The 21,303-nt window shown below is 38.8% G+C and overlaps 1 protein-coding gene across 6 annotated transcripts in view; it reads left to right on the top strand.

The window, feature by feature from the left end:
* samd4a (sterile alpha motif domain containing 4A) overlaps positions 1–21,303 on the top strand; it is a 44,162-nt gene that overhangs the window by 16,318 nt on the left and 6,541 nt on the right. For 2 of the 6 annotated variants that reach the window (XM_056267148.1, XM_056267151.1), the window contains exons 3-11: positions 7,605–8,129; positions 10,816–11,070; positions 11,274–11,383; positions 12,132–12,218; positions 13,009–13,240; positions 13,551–13,636; positions 14,655–14,767; positions 17,980–18,175; positions 19,115–19,241. In XM_056267148.1, the coding sequence (XP_056123123.1) occupies positions 7,605–8,129; positions 10,816–11,070; positions 11,274–11,383; positions 12,132–12,218; positions 13,009–13,240; positions 13,551–13,636; positions 14,655–14,767; positions 17,980–18,175; positions 19,115–19,241 (1,731 nt within the window). Of the gene's footprint in view, positions 1–1,203; positions 1,226–7,604; positions 8,130–10,815; positions 11,071–11,273; positions 11,384–12,131; positions 12,219–13,008; positions 13,241–13,550; positions 13,637–14,654; positions 14,768–17,976; positions 18,176–19,114; positions 19,242–20,357; positions 20,601–21,303 lie in introns of those variants that run through there. The other 4 variants (XM_056267147.1, XM_056267150.1, XM_056267149.1 and 1 more) reach the window with 3 other exon arrangements.

Here is a 21,303-nt window from a genome sequence, read left to right on the forward strand (position 1 = left end):
TTCACAAATTCAACTGGCCTGAGAGCTGAATAATGGCGTAACTGACTGTTACAACATAGCATGCCCACAAACAAACATGGTCTTTGCATACAAGTTTATTCCCAGTTTTGAGAATGCAATAATAATAATAATAATTCATTACATTTATATAGCGCTTTTCTTGGCACTCAAAGCGCTTTACATAGAAGGGGGATCTCCTCAACCACCACCAATGTGCAGCATCCACCTGGATGATGCGACGGCAGCCATATTGCGCCAGAACGCCCACCACACACCAGCTTATTGGTGGAGAGGAGACCTAGTGATGAAGCCAATTGGTGTATATATATATATGGGGATGATTAGGAGGCCATGATGGACAGAGGCCGCTGGGCAGATTTGGCCAGGATGCCGGGGTTACACCCCTACTCTTTCGAAAGACATCCTGGGATTTTTTGTGACCACTGAGAGTCAGGGCCTCGGTTTAACGTCTCATCCGAAGGACGGTGCTCTTTGACAGTATAGTGTCCCCATTACTATACTGGGGCATTAGGACCCACACAGACCACAGGGTGAGCACCCCCTGCTGGCCTCACTAACACCTCTTCAAGCAGCAACCTGGTTTTCTCAGAAGGTCTCCCATCCAGGTACTAACCAGGCTCAGCCCTGCTTAGCTTCAGTGGGCAACCAGTCTTGGGCTACAGGGTGATATGGCTGCTGGCCAATAACTTTGTTCCATCAAGAACTTCACTGAAACCTATTTCATTCCCAATGGGCAGTGCCAATTTGTTATCTGTATGGCTTGGCCCAGCTACTGTACATACTGAAATTTAGGCGCACTATAAGGCCCAGACAGGGTGCCGGTGGGGTCCGGGCCTGTGGAGACCTGTAGAGATCGAGCCATTGCCTGTTAAAACTGCTGTTGAAGAAAGGTGGGGCCACTGAAGTTCAACAGGGGCCTCTTTTACATTCTTTGTTTCTCTGCCAACTAAAGCGTCAGCCTCTCCAGAGCTTCACGCACACTCCCTGTGGGTGTCATTTCAGGATACCACACATCGATTCTGTCATTTTTTCATTCTTTCCTCTGTTACTTCTTGGAGTGTCATCTGAGGCTTTCCTCCCAGCTTCCCACTCACAGGAGTGTCTTATTCCGGACTCCTGGGAATCTTTTCAATGGGCCTCTGTCCTTCACATGGAAGTGTTTCCACTGGTCATTAGGTGGAATGGTGTTTGGTTTAGCCATACGGTAATTCTCCTTACTTTTTTTCTTTCTCTTCCCCTCTCTTTCCTTTCTCTATATCAATGATGCTCCATATTTCTCTCCACCCACTACTCTGCTGAATGCATTAGATCTTGGGGAGCCCGTTTAAGGAAGTGTTTGCTAAAGTAGCGTTGAGGGGGATGATCTCAAAAAGAAGGTATGTGTCTAACCAGCGTCCTTTCGGATGCAACGCACCCCAGTCGGAAACTGTGCATTCTTCTGTTAGACCTGTGGTATGCCAGAACATTCCGCACTGCTGAGCTGGAGCAAGCAGCCAGAGGGATGGGTGGGGCATTCTCTCTCTCTCTCTCTCTCTCTCTCTCTCTCTCTCTCTCTCTCTCTCTCTCTCTCTCTCTCTCTCTCTCTCTCTCTCTCTCTCTCTCTCTCTCTCTCTCTCTCTCTCTCTCTCTCTCTCTCTCTCTCTCTCTCTCTCCTCACTCTCTAGCCACTCTCTAGCCACTTTTTCCAAATAGGCCATTTTTCCTTTCCCCTCTTTCCCTATTGGAAAAAAAACTTCTCTGTGCAAGTTTGTACTGTGTCCACAGACCAATTCCAATGTTGTTTTTTTCCCTCATAAGAGGAAAAAAGAGTACAGACAAACCTAATTTTTAGACCTTCTGATGTGTTATACAGCAGTTTTGGTTCTTTTACAGCTGTGTCTGGTGCGTATTGGCATTATTCCTGTCTCCCTCCACTGTCTCCCTCCGAAGAGATTAAAAAGTGGTGCATCATCCTCCCAGGAACACATTGTGTCCTTACTTTGTTGACTCAACAGCTATAAAAAAAGGAATGATCCTGTTCTAAACCAACTCTTGCTGTGTTTGTTGTGCTAACAAGACAAATATTGGACAATAGTTGAGCCCAGGATCACCGTGGATGCAGCCACATTTTGAATTGAAAAAAAAAAACACTACTATGATGGTGCTGTTGAAGTTTAATATGTACAAAAGTTTGGGGTCAGAAATATCAGCCAATCAAATGGATGGCAGCAACTCAATGCTTTTAGGCATGTAGACATGGTCAGGACGATCAGCTGAAGTTCATACTGAGCATCAGAATGGGGAAGAAAGGTGATTTAAGTGACTTTGAACATGGCATGATTGTTGGTGCCAGACGGGCTGGTCTGAGTATTTCAGAAACTGCTGATCTACTGGGATTTTCACGCACAATCATCTCAAGGGTTTACAGATAATTGTCTGAAAAAGAGGAAATATCCAGTGAGTAGTTCATTGGGCAAAAATGTCTTGTTGATGCCAGAGGTCAGAGGAGAATGGCCAGACTGGTTCGAGCTGATAGAAAAGCAACTGTAACTCAAATTATACCTAGTTACAACCGAGGTCTGCAGAAGAGCATCTTTGAATGCACATCACGTCAAAGCTTAAAGCAGATGGGCTACATCAGCAGAGGATCACACCGGGTGCCACTCCTGTCAGCTAATAACAGGAAACTGAGGCTACAATTGGCATGGGCTGACCAAAATTGGACAATAGAAGAAGTGAAAAAGTGTTGCTTGGTCTGATGAGTCTCGATTTTCTGTTGCGTTATTCAGATGGCCGGGTCATAATTTGGCGTAAACAACATGAAGCATAGATCCATCCTACCTTGTACCAATGGTTCAGGCTGTTGGTGGTGTAATGGTCTCGGGTATATTTTCTCGCCACACTTTGGGCAACTGAGCACCTTGTTGAATCTGTGCCACGAAGAATTAAGGCAGTTCTGAAGGAAAAAGGGGGTCCAACCCGGTACTATCAAAGTGTACCTAATAAAGTGGCCGGTGAGTGTATATTTATATTAGAAAAAATGTAAGACTATGTACTATGGAAATCATAGTACTTTTTTTTTTAAGAGACAAAGGTGAAAATGAGGTCACAAAACCACATTTCAGTGACCACCTTACTGTGTGCAGTGTGTCAGCACAGGGTGTGTGTGGTTTCAGTTGATGCCGTCTCTGATGGTCTCGTATAAATAGGGTGTTATCACCAGTCCCCTGGTGTTTGGATTCGGTGTTGTGGCCATCCTATTTTTAGCTCGAGAGAATCATGTGTCTGACAAACACATGACGTAGGCATGTGCGTGACTGTTTGTATGACTGTGCATGTGTTTTTATCAGCCGCCAATTGTGTCCCTGGTGTTAATGGAGCATCTGATGACATACAATGGGGGGGTTGCATGTTATCCAGGCTTGTATCCAGGTACAGGAGGGGCACTGATGCTGTGACCGGCCTGCAGGGGGGTTTATATTCAGTCTCTCATTATAAGTGACTCAAAGTTCATCTAATTAAAAGGGGAAAATGTCTGTCTGCGTACGGTCGGCTGAATGGTCTCTAATGTGCACTGCTTGGGTTTAACCACCCATCTCCGTCTGGTGAACAGCATGTCTGTCTGTGTTCTGTTTATTTGTTTGTTAAAGGTCTGTCGATGTACAAGGCTGGCTGTATTCTCTTTATCACACTGGCTTCTTTGCTTCATATGTAACATATAGACTAATATCTCTCTGACACCCTGCTATGAAGATACACTTTGAAATTGATTATTAGTATTATTATGTGTATGAGATTTAATCAGTAATCAGTTAAATGATTGATTCCGACTCTCATAAAAACAATGGCTGAATTTAAAATGGCGTACTAGCATACTACTATTTCCACTACTATTTCTATTTCTTTCTATTTCATGTTTTATATGTAACATTAGTAAGTAGGATGATTGTATGACATTCCAAATTCAGCCAGTCTTGTTTTATTCCTGAATAGAGTTGTCAAAAAGTATCAACTTCGGTACTATCAACTTTGAGCGCTGTTGAGCGGAATCGTAAACGCCTCTGATTGGCCATTGTGTTCACGCGCTCATCGGATATGTCTGGGATTGGTTCCGAAGTCGATTTATGATTCATCGTCTCACTCATAATTAAACAAAGTGGTTGAATTTGAATTGCTACTCTTACAATTTCTGTCAGACCTTTGTATGTTAAAATTAGGAGTAGAATGATAGCATGATATTCCAAATTCAGCCAGTCAGTCGTTTCGTTCTTGAGCAAATCAGTTGGTTGAATGATTCATTGACCTGCTCATAAAGACAGTAATGTGTTTAGTGAGGCTCACTCAGAAGGAATAGTTTCAGTCAGTGTTTTCAGTCACCTCGCTCCTCTAGAGTGTGCCATTGAAGAGCAGCTTCTAATTTAAGCCAATCGGAAGGTTAAGTGCAAGGGGTGGAGAAAAAAACAAATTACGGCCGAACTCAGGGATGTTTGAAAGCTCTGTTCCCTGAGAGCGGGCGCCACGTGGAGTTCACTGGAACACATTGTTTTACTGTCTAAAAATGACTCAGTGAAGCCTTAAAGAAGGGCTTTCCTCAGACTGACCGCTGTGAATCAACTGTGATTCACAGAATCCCTGCAGAATGTTGCTTTCACTCCGTTTGGGCCTCTTTCTCTCTTTCTTTAAGTCACATCCAACAATGCTTTAGTTAATAGTTGTAAACACTTTAAATACTGTAAAAGGAGGGCGGTTTGGTGGATAAGTCAAAAGAAGAGTTAAAAAAAGGAGAGAGTTGTGGGCACAGAAGGAGAGTCTGAGAGAAACGCATTCCTGTGAGGGTTACGTTCCACAAGAATGGTGTCTGTGAACCGACTGCATAGCTATTAGATATGAATGTTTTATGTACCTTTCACTGAATTACAGATTAAAACAGCTTAATCCAGGTTTGCTCGTCCTGTGTGTGCTCTCTTAGCCTGGTCAAGCTGGTTTTAAAGGGGTTTTGGGGAATTTAACAGCTGGCTAAGTCACTAGACCATTTTGTCAACATTTTTTAGTTGCATAAACATAAACATTGGGCCAGTTGCATAAACATAGCCATTATGTTAAGACAGTGTCTTAAGATCTAGTATGATCCACTAACTGTCAAGGGGCAGAGAGTCTTACTTTTCTGTACCAGAATAGGCCAATCTGAAATAAGTTGTAGTACTAAAATTACTATAATGAAAACTGAAATTAAAATGAATTAAAGCTATATAGAAATAAAAAAAACTAATAAAAATTACAAAAGCACAAAAAAAAAGCGAATTCAAAATACTATAATAATATAACTTGATAATATAGAATTTTAATATCAGCAATTTATTAGTTATTAATTAATAGCGTATCGGTATGTGTTATGTTCCGAAATGTGTCAGAACATAATGCAAGTATGCAAAAAACTGACTGAACTCAGATTATTTATTAAACTTACATGTATAGCTCACACATGAGATGGGTTTTGCAATATCTGGTGAGTCTGTTCTTGCAAAATTTCCAATGTAGGATTCAGCAATGGGACGCATGGAAAAGGGAGAGTGTGAGAAAGAGGGCTACCGTCTCTCTGGAAGCTCTGTGATCGGATCCTGAAGGAAGTGAACGGGGGGATGGTGGCAGAGGAAGTCAGAATCCTTGAGATGAGTAGGTTGCATTGTTTTAGCAGCAGCACTCCCTCTATATCCAGCTGGATGGGTGGAGCGAAGGAAGAAGAACTGTGTAATGATGGAGGAGTGTGGGAGCCATAGAGGAGCTGGCAACCACTGAGGTAGAGCAGGACGCTGGCCAAGTTGAATGCTGGGCTCTAATTTTAGTAGAGGAGTGTTACTGAGGGTCATGAGGACTTTATTACCAGATAAACTCATCACAACCTTTGGCAATGCACAAACCGAACCGGGCTGAGTGGTGACACATTGTGGTGGACGAATAACCTTCTCCCACTACACATTGTATTTTCCTGTGTTTCTGAATTGGCGCTTTTGTCTAATGTTGATTTCAGAAACTTTCTTTTTTACATAGTTTGTCACATCTTGCTAAAGTCACCCCTTAACATGACATGTTTTTAGTGGTTTGTGATTGCGGTTGCACACACATGGTCTTATTTAGTACTGAAGACATGAACTTAATTAAATGTTTCCATCAAACACTTTTTGTTTTGTCTTTTATAACAAATGGATTTTGCCTTAAAGTCTGGCTTAGCAACTGATATTGCTTAAAAGTCTCAGTAAAGGACCACCAGGAGGTGGGAACTGGGTTTGTCTCCTTGCCCCCTAGAAGCCCGTTGGCCCATCAGTAAAAATGGAAGTGCCTGAAAAAGACTCCCAGAGAGACACTTAATCATTGGTCCCCAGTTGTCCTCAAGTCTGTGTGTCAAATAGCTCCCTGCTAAACATGACAGAAGACCTCTGAAACATCTCTACTCATGCACACACTGATGAAACAGTCACATATGATCCTGTTTCATTAACGCTACAATCATTGTTGACTTTTTGAAGTGCAAAACATGTCTCTTGATCTTATGGTAATGATTGTTTTCGATTTTTGCATACCTGTCAAAACGTGCCAGGGAAGTTTTGCATAACAAATATGACTTATTTTTAGAACTTTTTGGGGACTAAGCGCAAATTTTCGTTACCATAATGTATCCAGATGTGATCATTTTTGTAATTATTTTGTACATTGAGGAAGAATTACATTTTTATGTCCCACTGAAACATATGTAATAAAGAGTATTTGAGAGTAGATCATCATCTTATAAAGTTACTTTTTGTAATTCCCATTATTTTCAATTGACTCACAATTTAAAATAATGATTACTTTAAGTCCGCATTAAAGGTAGTAGCGCATACTACAATGATGCTTAATTATTTTATAATTTAATCATTATTTTCTCACATTATGGTAATAAGATTTTTTTTTTTTTTTTTTTACATGTGATTATGAAAAACAATCCTAGTCATTCTAAAAATGTGAGTGTGACCGCTTTGTTCTTGTTCTTGACCGCTTTCATGAGATTGTGATCATACAAGAAGACATTCCTGGATCCCATTTGTGACTATACATAAAAGGCAGACCAAGAGAATAAATGAGTCACAGACCTGATCTGGAAGTGGCCAGAAGTTCACTCCGTGGCCGACGTTCTCTATTATTGGTGGTGGACAAAGCCTCTGCCGTGACCTCAAAATATCTATAGTTCCTATAGTATCTGAGGCATGTTAAAATAGGCTGCGTGACCCTGGTTATGAGTAGTGCTCTCAAAAAAATATTTAAAATCTGGCAGCTATTTTAAAGGAAGAGTGAAAAACAGGGATGACTTTGCTCAAGTTAATCTCATATTTTATTTTATTAACCTTGTATTCCTTTTATTTTATTTCTTATTTTTAATGTGCCCTTCTCTATGAACTTGTGCTAAAAGAGCACCATAAAAAAAAAGTTTTTTAAAATAGTATTTTTTTAAGGTGTAAACTTACTTGAATTCCTTTTATTTCATTCTTTATTTTAAACTGCATTTTCTGTTAACTCATGCTAATCTTTTCCTAACTTAATGCTATTTACTCTCTTTTTTTGTTTTGCAGTATTGATCAGTCAGTGGCAGAGTGAGACGAAGGAACGGGTCATCTCTCTGGTTCTGACCCACCTGCCTCTCCTTAAACCGGGCAACGTCGAGGCCAAGGTGGAGTACATGAGTCTCCTGCCAAAGATCTTGAGCCACACTATCGAACATGGGCGGCACTTGGAGGAAAGCAGGCAGCTTCTGTCCTACGCCCTCATTCACCCTGCAACCTCCCTCGAGGACCGGGCGAACCTCGCCCTCTGGCTCAACCACCTGGAGGAGCGGGCGGCTGCCCGAGGAGCAGGAGACTCCCTTGAGCGTGTGTCTTCATCTCACCACGGGCAGCCTCCGCACCTCTACCCCCACCACCAGCGCTACGGGTCGGATGACCGTCTCAATGGCTGGCAGAGCTCGAGGGACTCTGGGCTCGGAAGTTGGCAGCAGCATCAGCAACAGGGCTGTGAAAACGGCCACCTCTCACTGTACCCAGCATCCTCTGTGCCCTCCACTATCAATGCTGTAGGAACAGGCAGTGGGACCAACACAAGTGAGTGGGCTATTCTTCACTTTTGGCTTAACCGGGGACACTCTTTGTCTCCTGTTGCTTAGTCTGTCTATAACCACAGGGGATTCATATAAGTTGTCTGCTATTTTGTCTTTGGCAAGTGAGATTAAAACAGCTGCAGAATCAGACCACCAACTCTTTCAAAATTGACATTAATGTGAGTGTTCCTATCAAATCCCTACCCCTTTCCCCCTGGACAATTCAGATGCTGTACTTGAGACTTCAATTTTATCTCGCATGTTGGAGCATTCAGAACTACGATAGCCCAGCAACGTCAGAGGCCTTTCGGCCCACAAAACGAGAGCAAAAATGTGTACATGCGGCACTGCCGTGCTGTGGGCGTAACAAAGATATTCAGATTGAACATATCTGTGGTCAGAGCACGATATTTCCAGCTAAGAATGTTAGGGTCTTTTTTTCTGGTGAAGGAGACAGCTGAGGATATAAATAAGGGCACATTTAAAGCACTGCTCTACCAGATCTTCTTTATTTTTTGACTACTTAGTTTCAACAGCACAAAGGACTGGTTTCACAACTCTCCTCCAGCAACCACAAGAGTAATGAGGTTTTTAAAACATTCATTATGATTTTGGTCCATTATGATAAACAGGTCAACAAAAAGGGACACAGGCACAAAATTACTGCTTTATCTATATACTTTTTTTTAATATTATAAAATATAATACTTTATTAATGACTGCTTCAGTCATGTAGGGTATCAGGTGAACAAAGTGAAATGGGTGCATATTTACTTTTTAGGTGCAAATTTACCTTAATTGTTATTGTGAAGTAAGAGTAAAAAACATCACTGTCTCCTTGACAATATATAAGACCCTTTTTAAACATTGTAAATTTTCTCCTGATCATCACCATGGAACATTGGTAAATTGAATTAGAAGAGCATCCTGTGTCCTCCTTTACACACACAAACACCCTCTCACCTCCCCAACTAAGTACCACATACCATCCCAGCTCTTCCCTTGTAAGGTATCCTTTGTGGAGGTTTGTATTTAGGGAAAATGGCTAATATTTAGGGACTGGAACTTGAAATGTTAGCTGGGCACCTATTTTAAACTAGCCCGCGAAGACCTATACATAGTCCAAACATTTACAGCCGCATATAGGAGGAGAGGACGGGCTCCACACGGCCTATAACGTATCTTCTCCATCTCAGTCTCTGTTTGTTTCCTCTTTCCCCTCACCCGTGACGGGGTTGAATGTTCCAGAAGAAGAAGACAGGCTCACCTGTTTAGTAGGTGCAATGGAAAAGACTCGCAGCTTGTTTGGTTTGCCAGGTTCCCCCCCCCCTCATAGGAAACAAATAAACTTGTGTTGGTTGTTCTGGCTAAAGCAATTTAGTGCTACAGAAGCTGTTAGTGAGACTTGTCTCAGATTTGTGCTGTACATCTAAACCTCTTTGACATCGGATTTAGGTTTGTTTGGTTGGAGTGAATCACACACAAGTCTGGGGTACGGTTCATGTGTACCTACTGTAATTTGAGTTGATTACCCTTTATTGATAACATATAATTTGCCTGTCTTTAGGGAAAGGAAACTTTTATTTAGAACAGGTTCTAAATCTTTCAGACTCTTACGAGTCGGTTCTTTTCAGTGACTCAAACACAGTGTAATCTGAATCCCAAATGAATGACTCTTATGAGTTTTTGTTTTTTTCAGTGAATCAAAAACATACATACTTAACCCTTAACAGCTTATTACTTCTTATGTTATGTTGTGAGACTTAAATCAGTGTAGTTACTAACTGCATGTTCATAACATGTCATTAAAGTTACACATTATGATGTTTGTCAGTAGTAAGTTGTAAAAAATAACTGAATAAAACAAATGAGCAATTTTTGTTCTTAGTATTGTGATTTAATATATAGTTTTATGCGTCTCAACAAAGTTATTGATAGTATTATTGATAACTAAAGCGAAAACTATATAAAAAATCATTAATAAAAATGAAGCTGAATTATATATATAATTTAATTAGATGAAAAGCTTAAATTTAAGAAAAAGAAATGAAAGTTAGAAAAGTTACCTTGACAACTAACTTAAATAAAAAAAACATTTCATTTCAAGTACTAAAAGTAGTAAAACTAAAACTGAAGTAAATATATATATAAATAAAAAGACAAAAACTTCAAATTAAAATGAAACCTGAATATATATAAAAATAAAATCCTATTCTAATGTATTGTATTTAATGTAATAATTAAACACCTAAGAAACTCTTATTAAAAAAAGGTTTCAGTTTAAAATAAGAGCTTCATGGTTTGCAGTGTCACAGGAATATGGAGTAGATGATGGTATATTGTTACATTTTGAATTCATTATTATTATTAATTAATTATTCAGAATACCCCTGGAGTATGAAATCATATCCTGTTGCTCATATTCATTGCAGTCCAAAATCATTTTGCATACTTAAAGGAACTGAAAGCCCCTGTACTATTCGACCCTCAGATTGTCCACACTGACTAGACAGAAAATAGTGTGTTTTAAAAAAGTTCATCCTTATGTCTGCTTGGTAACAGCAGAGCTACTAAATGTAGCTTGTACATGTGAAGCTTTTGATAGAAGTTTCTGGAAATATAACGGTCCTGACTTGTTGATGACAAGGCCCGATCTCACGCCGCATGTCTGTTTTTTCTTCTTCTCGCAGTCCTGTCGGGTGGGCAGCACAGTCCTCTGAGACGTTCTGTGTCTCTGACCCCTCCGATGAGTGGCGGATCTAACCAGCCTCTGGGGCACGGATGGCTCTCTCAGGAGGACCTGCGTCCCCGCGGGCCGGCCCCCGACCACGCCCCCATCTCTCCCCAGAGCAGCGTGGCGTCCTCGGGCAGCGGAGGCAGCGAGCACCTGGAGGAACACGCTGCTGTCCGAAGTACATTCCATGAGGACGGCAGCGGAATGAGGGGTGAGCCACAAATGTGTTCATGTAAATTTCAAGAAACAGGGATGTGACTGACTGTGTTAAACCCATTTTTTAGAGCAAGTAAACAGATCTTGGAAATAAATAATTGATCTAATGAGCCATTAAGATGAGCCCAGACCTTTAAAAATTAGGTCACTCCTATCTTGCATTGCTTTTCATCTGAAATAATGTGATGTCACTCTCAGATGTGCCAGCTTGGCTGAAGAGTCTACGTCTACATAAGTACGCTGGGCTCTTCTCCACCATGACATATGATGAGATGATGTCACTGTCAGAGCATCAGCTGGAAGCTCAGGTTGGTGCTTTCATTGCTCTTCAGTTTTACACTTCAAAAAATGGTTTTCTTAATTTTTGTCTTATTCTCCAAATTATATATATATATTCCACACATTTGTTTTGCCTTTCAATTTATATTTCTTACCCCATTGGCAGTTTTTTTCTTCTAATTTAAGCATACATCTCACTCAGTTTTATTAGACATCTCTAAAAGTAGACTTCATATATAATGACATTTTCTTTCTCAACTAAATGTATCTTGTTTTAATAATGTTTAGGTATTTATATCGTAAAATAAGTTAAAAAAATAATACTGCAGATCACCTCCTCCAACCGGTTTAATAGTTTAAAGTTTCAAAGTAACATTGCCAGAGAGGTTCTAGCATGTACAAGATGCCAAACACAAGACTTAATTACTTCTTGTAATTTATGTGATACAGGAGATACTCACAATTATAGTATCTTGATTTAGCTAGCTATGTTGTGCATTTAGCTCCAAATACTTTGTGCCCACAACTAGTTGTAGCCTACTGTATTTCCGGCACAGTTAGTTACTGTGGTAACAATGCATACAAAACATAGAAAGACATTGCTTGTGGAATAACACACAAGGGACCTTAATGGAAAAGTTACTGAGACAATTATAAGTTTTTAAATTGTATATGTTGTAGCATTGTTGCATATTATCAGGCAAGATGAAACCAATCTGTTTTTATGTCATGTTGCATGTCAGATTGTGTTTTAAGTGTTGTTTTCGTCTGATATAGCAAGTCACTAAAGGGGCACGGCACAAGATCATCATCAGTATTCAGAAGCTGAAAGACCGACATAACATGCTGCGCTGTTTGGAGAAGGTCAGAGCCTCTCTTTTCCCATCTCAGTTTATTTCAACCCATAAACTTTTTTATTCATCTGAACCGTCCTATTGATCACAAAGTTCACATTTGCATTCATTTGTACAGCAGATGCTTTTTTTTTTTCACTTTTAGCTTTCACCTTCAATCTTTCAGTTTCCAGCCTTGATCTTTAACTGCAGTGTCACACTAACCCTGGAGCCCAATCCTCTGCTAATATCATTTTCACATGCAGTTTTTATGTGTGTTAATTATCATCTATTTAATTCAAGGACAATATTTGATACAACAAGAGCCAGGAAGGAGCCAGATGTCTAATTTCAGAGCAACCTTTTCATCAAGCTTTCCATCTCGGAGCATTTGTAGCATCAGAAATAAGACACCTCCTCCTGATAGCCGGATCCATTTAAAGTTTTAATGTCCCGCATGTGTCGGCCCTGTTAGAGTCGCACCGTGCGACGGGGAAACAAACACGCACGTATTTTTGGTAGACCTTTATTTTGTCCTCACATGTCATTTTCCGCCTCATTACATGTCTGAAATATCCCGACACCTGACAGTTGCCCGTATTGAATTTATGGAAGTGTCCAAAATAATGCTGCACCGCAACCTTGAATAACTTGCATCCATCCATTTGTCATCTCTCTCTCTCTCTCTCTCTCTCTCTCTCTCTCTCTCTCTCTCTCTCTCTCTCTCTCTCTCTCTCTCTCTCTCTCTCTCTCTCTCTCTCTCTCTCTCTCTCTCTCTCTCTCTCTCTCTCTCTCTCTCTCTCTCTCTCTTTCTCTTTCAGGATATTTTGGAGGGAGGGAATCTACGTGCTCCTTTGCAAGAGCTTCACCAGATCATCCAGACGCCCATTAAAACCTGCAGCACAGAGGATTCCTCACAGCGCCACCTGCTGAGCGCAGAGGGGAAGAGCAGCATCGCCAGCTCACACCTGGGCGGAGGAGAGACGGAGGGAAACTCCACGCTCATAGCCGAGGGAGACATCCCTGCTCAGTTCACTCGCGTCATGGGCAAAGGTTCACGCGTAGTTCTTCCTTCCCGCAATCTGAGAATCATTTCAGGCTTTTAGGATTGTTTAAATCCTATCCATTACTTTCCATTTCCACACATCTTTATCTCACAGACAGAAAAATGGGTCAGAGGTTGTCAGACAGAGATGATGGAATTTGACTTTCCTTAACTTTTGCTGAGCTTTCCATAAACATATGAGTCTGAAAGTCACATTAAACTCATACTGAAACACAGCAACAGTAGTAGTTTTGGCATCATGGAAAAAGATTTTATTTTTAATAAATATGTGACTCTTTTTGTCTTTCTTTGTGACAGTTTGCACACAACTCCTAGTCTCCGGGTCGGATGAGGAGAACATTAGTTCCTACCTACAGCTTATTGATAAGTGCCTAATTCATGAGGTAAGCGTTCATGAAAGCAAAATGTATTTCTTAATATATGAAATTTCTGGGTCTTATTGTGAAATATTGATCCGCTTTTTATTATTCAATAAATTCTCATTGGAGTCAGTCAAGTCCTACCTTGTTGAGTATCCTGTTTCACTCAGAAATATGTCACGTTATGTCACATTATTTAGTAAAATAGGTAACGAGTGCAAAAAATATATTTAAAAAAAAATTGCAATTAAAGTGAAGCTTAAAATAAAATAAAGTAAAATAAAATATTAAATAAAATAAAATAAATAAATAAAATTAGATGAAAAAATAGATAAAAATTAGAAATGTTGCCTTGGCAACTAACTGAAATAAGTTTAAGTTGAAACATTAAAATTACAGAAATAAAAAATAAATGAAAGCTAAATATTTTTTTTTAAACTAATAAAAAAGACAAAAGGACATGATATAAAAAATAAAACCTAATTCTTAATTTTAAAATCTAATTTTAAATAATTAAAATCATGATTAAATCATGATTTGCTTCTCTGATTTAGACAGATGGGACGTTATCATTCTAGAGAGCATTTGATTGGATAAAATTTGTATTTATATATTGTCATCAATATTTATGGTCTTCTTATCAGGAAAACTGCAGAAGAATGTATCTGATAAAAATATAATTTATTGCAGGTGTCAAATCTAATAAACGTGATCTTAAAGTCAATAAACAATTTTGATTTCATGGTGTTTAAGGCATTTATGTATTAGGCATATTTAACCAAATCAAAATACAAAACTGCTTTAGTTTCTTGTGTAAGACTGTCATGGTCAGCAAATGGCGAGCATACAGTTATTTTTATTGATTTGTATTATTCTTATTATTGAAGCTGCTGAACAAATCACAAACAATTAAAGAATAAGCAGACATAGTCCCATTAGACACGGTTTTGGAGTCTTCACTTATGAGGTGTAATGTTCATGGTGGGCAGTGTTGAGTCTCTGTCCCACCCCTCACTGCTCTGACGTCTCGCACCCCACGCAGGCCTTCACAGAGACGCAGAAGAAGAGGTTGTTGTCATGGAAACAGCAGGTGCAGGTGCAGTTCCGGTCAATTTCACGGAAAACTTTACTGGACTTAACAGGACAGAGACGAAGGTAGAGTGAATTTTGGAGGTCATGATTAGCACGCAGTTTAATCTTTTGTTTCTCTTGAGATTTTCTTTCTAGGGTCCTAGAAACCCTGATACTGAAAAACGTCATGTCCCTCCGACATATTAAAACCACTTAGACCGATATTACTGAAGTTTTAACCCTCTGTTTTATCCTAAAATTAACCCTTCAAAAATTAATTGTTCTTCAGGATTTCCATTTGGGGTTAGTTTGACCCAAGCCGAAACATGCTGTAGAAAAATACAATAAAACAAATCCAAATAAAATAAACGGGTACTTCTACATCTACCAGACAGTTTTAACATGTACAAATCCATTGCATGTTTAAATGCCTCTCTGGAGGAGAAAATAAATGGAGGACATTTTAGATGTGGAAATTGTCAGTTTTCATAAAATATTTTTTGGGGAATTTAATTTGTCTTAAAGGGATAGTTCACCCAAAAATGAAAATGTTGTCATCATTTACTCACCCTCAAGTTGTTTCAAACCTGTATGAATTTCTTTCTTCTGCTGAACACAAAAGAAGATATTTTGAAGAATATGAACTTTCCCTTAAAGCAGATCATTATTGCACCATCATTATTGTAATAAACTGTGTCTTCGTAGACTTACAAAAAGCGTTCGACACTTTAGATCATGAAATATTATTGATTAAATTATATAAATATGGTATAAGAGGTATAGCTCATCAGTGGGTCAAAAGTTATTTAAAAGACAGAGAGCAGTTTGTTGAAATCAATAACATAAAATCAAGAAATTGTTCAATAAATTGTGGTGTACCCCAGGGGTCGGTATTAGGTCCAGTACTTTTTCTTCTTTACGTGAATGATATAGTAAATGTTTCTAAGTTACTAAAATGTATTTTGTTTGCGGATGATACTACTTTATTTTATGCTGGCAAAAATATAAATGAGGTATTACAAGTTGTAGAGTATGAGTTTGGGAAAATTATTAGATGGTTTAACGCCAATAAACTGTCTTTAAATATCAGTAAGACAAAATTTATGATTTTTAGTTGTATAAATGTGGATTTAGATGCAGCATTGTCCGTACAAGGAGTACAGATCGAAAGGACTCATGAATTTAAGTTTTTAGGTGTTGTGATTGATGAACAGTTGACATGGAAATTCCATATTGACCATGTTAAATCTAGGGTATCCCAAATTATAGCTGTGTTACATAAAGTAAAAGAATCTGTTAATAAATGTGCCTTAATTTTGTTATATAATTCATTGATTGTTCCACATCTGACCTATTGCATTGAAGCATGGGGAAGTGCAAACAAAACTTATATAGAACCTGTTTTTAAATTACAAAAACGTGCCATTCGCGTTGTAAATGGAAGTGATTATAGGGCCCACACAAATCCAATATTTATACAGTTAAAAACTTTAAAATTCAATGACTTATTAGAATATAGCCTTCTAAAAATAATGTATAAGGCTCATCTGAAAACATTACCTGATAAATTGCAAAATAGATTCATTAAGAGAGTTAGTGAATTTAATTTAAGAGGAACTGAAGTCTTTCAGAAACCCGAGTTTAGAACAAAATTAAAGGGAAGATGTGTCTCAATACAAGGTGTCAGTCTGTGGAACAATCTAAATAGTGAAATTAAAACTTCAATATCGTTTTTTGTTTTTAAGAAGAGTGTAAAAGCATTACTAATAGGAAAATATAATGCATCTATTTAGCAGGAAAATGTGATATTTGATTTATGACTTTGCATTGGTGCTGCAAAGTAGACGTGTGTTGTAAGCGTACCTTTTTGGAATTGTAATTTGACTTATGTTGATAAGGGGCAGATATTATAAGTTTATCTTCTTTTTGCTCCTTTTCATTTCTTTTTCAAAAGAATGAAATAAAAATATATGAATGAATGAATGAATGAATGAAACTGACATGTTAACTGTACATTATCATGACTTGTAAATGATTGAGTAAATTTCAGTGGAAGATTCTGATCATGACAACTGTCATCTGATTAATAGAGCAGTTCCTAGCAAAACCAGTTTTGTTGCTCAAGTTTTACCAAATGACATCATACAGTGGACTGAGAACAGACTTTAGGCAAGAACAGAACTTTTGAGGTTTACCCTGTCAGATATGTTGACTGATTTAGGGCAAAATTGACATCTGTGTTTTTATTTATTGGACTAAGACTTTAATGATGATCGGATACCACAAACCACACAGAAGTGTTTAGGACCATGAGTCACGGTATGCCGTCACTCCCTACTGGATTGCATCAGGGTCTGAAAATAGAGCATATGATATTCAGCTAGAATCTCTGATTTTATGTCTCTGTGTGAAGCATTACAGACTTCTACGTTAGTGGTTCACAACCTTTGTAACTTTATGGTCCCCATTGTCAAAGTTAGTACTGGAAGGCCCTCCTACACAGACTCTGGTTTTTCGTCTTGTACTTCTGCTAAAATTTTTAATACAAAGTAGGGCTGTCAAATACATTAAAGTAATGAATCAATTAAACTGTACACTTTTTTTTTTATTTGTTTTATTTGTTTACGGTGCCTTAAAATTAACATATCATTGCATATTTATTTATATATATATATATATATATATATATATATATATATATATATATATATATATATATATATATATTGTGTGTGTGTGTGACTGTGTGTGTGTGTATATATATATATATATATATACACACATACATTGTGTGTATATACAGTATTTTTTTTTCTTTAGCAATGTTGTTACTTTTAAAGCATTGTAAACAAATATAAGTTGTTTTTTTAAAAGAGTGAAGATTTAATTATGATTCAGTATTTTGATGATTTTAGTTGATTAATCATTTTTTCTATTATTATTATTTAATTCTCTCTCTCTCTCTCTCTCTCTCTCTCTCTCTCTCTCTCTCTCTCTCTCTCTCTCTCTCTCTCTCTCTCTCTCTCTCTCTCAAGGTTTAAACAATGTTTTTCATGCTTTCATGCTTAAAACCATAAACAATTATTGCACATGCACCTCTGGAATAGACCTTAAGACACTGACATTAATTGTCTACTGCCTGTAAATTGTTACATTTCCAATAATGTAGGACATTAAAGAGATTAGTATATACATTTAAAATTTGTTTTAAATATTTTTATATATAATTTTCTATTTTTTAATATATAATTTATCTATATATTTTACGACTGTGTCTGCCTGTTTCATTCCAGCAGCCGCTACGGTCAGTCCAACTCCCTCCCAACCACGGGCTGTGTAGGCAGCGGCGTTCCCACACGGAGAAACTTGCGCCAGTATCAGATGCGGAGTTTGCCTGGTATAAGACCTGGCCTTTTGGGTACCACCGGCCTGTTCGGACCAACCCCCCGGAGCAGCAGCAGCACCCCTACCGGCCTGAAACAGGGCAGACAGGTTTGTCATTTCACAGTGGCTTTCAACAACACCAAATCCAAAGCGTAAATGACTCTATTACCACTTCAAATTGAAGGGAGCACTAGTTTTTGAAGTGGATGGAGCTGGAGGCAATTTACAGCATTCCAGAATTCCAACATCACTGTTGAATGGAACAACTGAGGATTGGGTTTTGGAAGCGTAGCGATAACCTGGCATTCTTGCGTGTCTGCTCAAACATTTTTCTAGGCACGCTTACAATGGGAGGAAGTTCCAACTGCCTCCCTGGTTCAGAGTCTGTGGACGGTGGGGTTAGGTGTGCGTAATAGCGATGAGTCATGTGTGGGGAGAAGTGCGACTGGAGGGAGGGGAGAAAAGAAGAGGAGAGGAGAAAAAGAAAGAGAGAGTGAGCTAGTCAGAGGCAGTGAGAACAGTGCACAGGCATTTCCTGTTTTTCCCTGCTCCTCTGAACGGGAGGGCCAGGAAAGGGGGGAGAGGGAGTCAAATGAAGGGAGTGAGAGTGAATGAAAGTAGGATAGGCAGGTTAGAAGGGCTTATTCACTTCAAATCACTCCATGAATGGATGAATCTTACAAGACCATCAGTTACAAATCATCCCAAAATCAAAAGAAATCCTATTTTACCCTATATGTACCCAGTGTGACATTAAATTTGTTCCTGACCTGTGGTAAGAAAAGCCATGTTTCACACTAAATAAACGAGAAAGGATGTGCTTTTATAACTAGACATTTTATGTTCAGAACAATAAAAGGCTTTATAATAGGTGAAACTGTTTTTCAAATATTATTCTGATTTTATTTTTTATTTTAATGAATTCCGTTACATTTGTTATTATTTTCCAAGTCTGTAATGTCAGTCCCAACATTCACATGAGCACAGATTGTAGTATGACGTGAATGTAATTTGGTTAACGTGTGTTGTTTGGTTGTTTTTTGTTAGGGTTTGTGGTTTGCCAACCCAGGGGGCAGTAACAGCATGCCCAGCCGCACACACAGCTCAGTTCAGAGGACTCGATCACTACCCGTCCACACCAACCCACACACCATGGCCATGTTCCAGCAAACAGGTAAGAGACAGGAACTCAAACTCTGATCATTGGTAACTCACAGTCTGGAGTTCCATCATCTCTGACACAAAGAACCCCAGATGACTTGAGAGAGGCAACAGTTTGAAATAGTTTCCCACCAGTAAAGGAGCTCTGAGGTTAAAAAAAGCTTGTAAAGGAAGTGCCATTTTAATCATTGCCCCTTCAATTGGTCATTCTGCTGTTTCTTCTTCTTCTTTTTTCTTTTTGGCTGTGCATGAAAATTAATAATCAACCTTCAACTGTGCATTACACTGTGCTGTATTTAAAAAGTCTGTGTGAAGGCACCATCCTTTTTCTAGACTACATTTTTGTGCTAACCAATTAATATGATCAAAAAGCTAAAAGAAATTAAGATATTGCATTCAGAGGTTTTAATAAAAAATTTTTTTTAATTATTTTATATATATTTTTTATACATTTGTTTTACTTATGTATGTATATATATATATATATATATATATATCATTTTGTTTTTGCATTGTAAATATTTAAAATGTCTTATTTCATTCCCTTATTTCTGAGCTAAAATAAGGCTCTTGTCAAGTAAAGAATATTATCAAATACTTGCTAGTGATCAGAGACAGTTTCTTTCTTCTGACTGAAACTGCGTCACATATTTAAAGGGAAAGTTTTCCATGTTATTCTTCACAAATCGACTCCATCCTCCCAAGCGTTGTGCTGTGTGTGCTCCACTGACACACATTCAGAGCAGAGCGATGTTCCTCTCTGAGTCTGCCTGTGGCTCCACTCTGACTGCAGCTGAAACTCACTTCCTTTAGTTTGCTCCGTTCTCGTGGATTTGCAGAAATTCTCGAAGAAGAAAGAGTGTGTACAGTGTTTTTTGTGTGCTAGGTTGCATGCTACAATGACTTTCTTTGTGCCTGCCACTTTCTCTCTCTGACTCTTCCCCTTCCCTTTCTCATTGCTGCCCATCCCAATGTGTTTATATTAACGCCTTGATTAATTCAAAGGCATCAAAGCGGGAGCACTGTGAGAGAGACTTGAGGGGCCTTACAGGATTTAATGCTTAAAAATAGCAGGTTGTCTGTTCCGTCCAGCCAGTGGTTGCCTAACTCAGCTCTTCCTTCCCACAAGGGATTTTCAAAGGCCCGTTTGCTGTTGACTCAGCTAAAGACGAGCACTGTAAAGGCCAGGCCAAGCAGCGCTGCAGGAGTCCTGAGCAACCAGAGTCCGCCCCATCGAGACTGAATCAACTCTTTTACAACAGAGATCCCACTATAGTCCAGTGTACTACTGAGGGAACTATGAACACAATCGGTTCACAATCAGTTCAGTGCAATTTGCAAGCATAATGGCTGTGAATTTTGAAAATTGAGGTCGCAATTTGGAGCTATTGATCAATTGTAGCAGGCATAATGACTACGATGTGAATAGGACACTTTGAGAAGTTTGAAATAGACATTTGTTTGGCTTTTTTTCTCTAGCTGGTAAAGGTCTGAGTGGGTTAATGGTAAAAAAGAAAGGATGAAATATTGGTCAGATTATTAGAGCCTGTTTTTATCTATGATTTATCTTAAACGTAGGGGTGGGCGATATCTCGATATTTAAAATATATCGAGATATTTTTTAAACACGATATGGATTTTGACATATCGTATATATCGATATATTGTTTATTTTTAATCCTGATTTCGCCACTTTGCTTGTTTGCCTTCTCTGTGCTGTGCTCGCCCCCGCCTCCTTGCTTTTGTTTCCCCTCACCTCGCGTGTTGTCTCATTCAAAAATTGTCTCATCCGCAACCAGCCCGGAGGCTACAGAACTCCGAGTGTGTCTGCGCGCGAGCGACAGAGCACGAGAGAAACCGAGTGTGAGCATTAATTGCATTAGTAAATTGGTAGCCTACATACTACAATATATAATTACTATATAAGAGGCATGGAAGTTCGATTAATGGACTCCAGTAATCAGAAGGCTACTACAAACGTCTTGTTTTAAACTATTGCAGGGCTCGAATTTCGGCGCGGGTATTGCGCATAATTCTAATCATTCCCGCAGGTCTCCCATTTATAATGCGGGAAA

Source organism: Rhinichthys klamathensis, unplaced genomic scaffold (genome assembly GCF_029890125.1).
Source record: "Rhinichthys klamathensis goyatoka isolate OS25496 unplaced genomic scaffold, OSU_Roscu_1.1 h1tg000256l_1, whole genome shotgun sequence".
Lineage (NCBI taxonomy): Eukaryota > Metazoa > Chordata > Actinopteri > Cypriniformes > Leuciscidae > Rhinichthys > Rhinichthys klamathensis.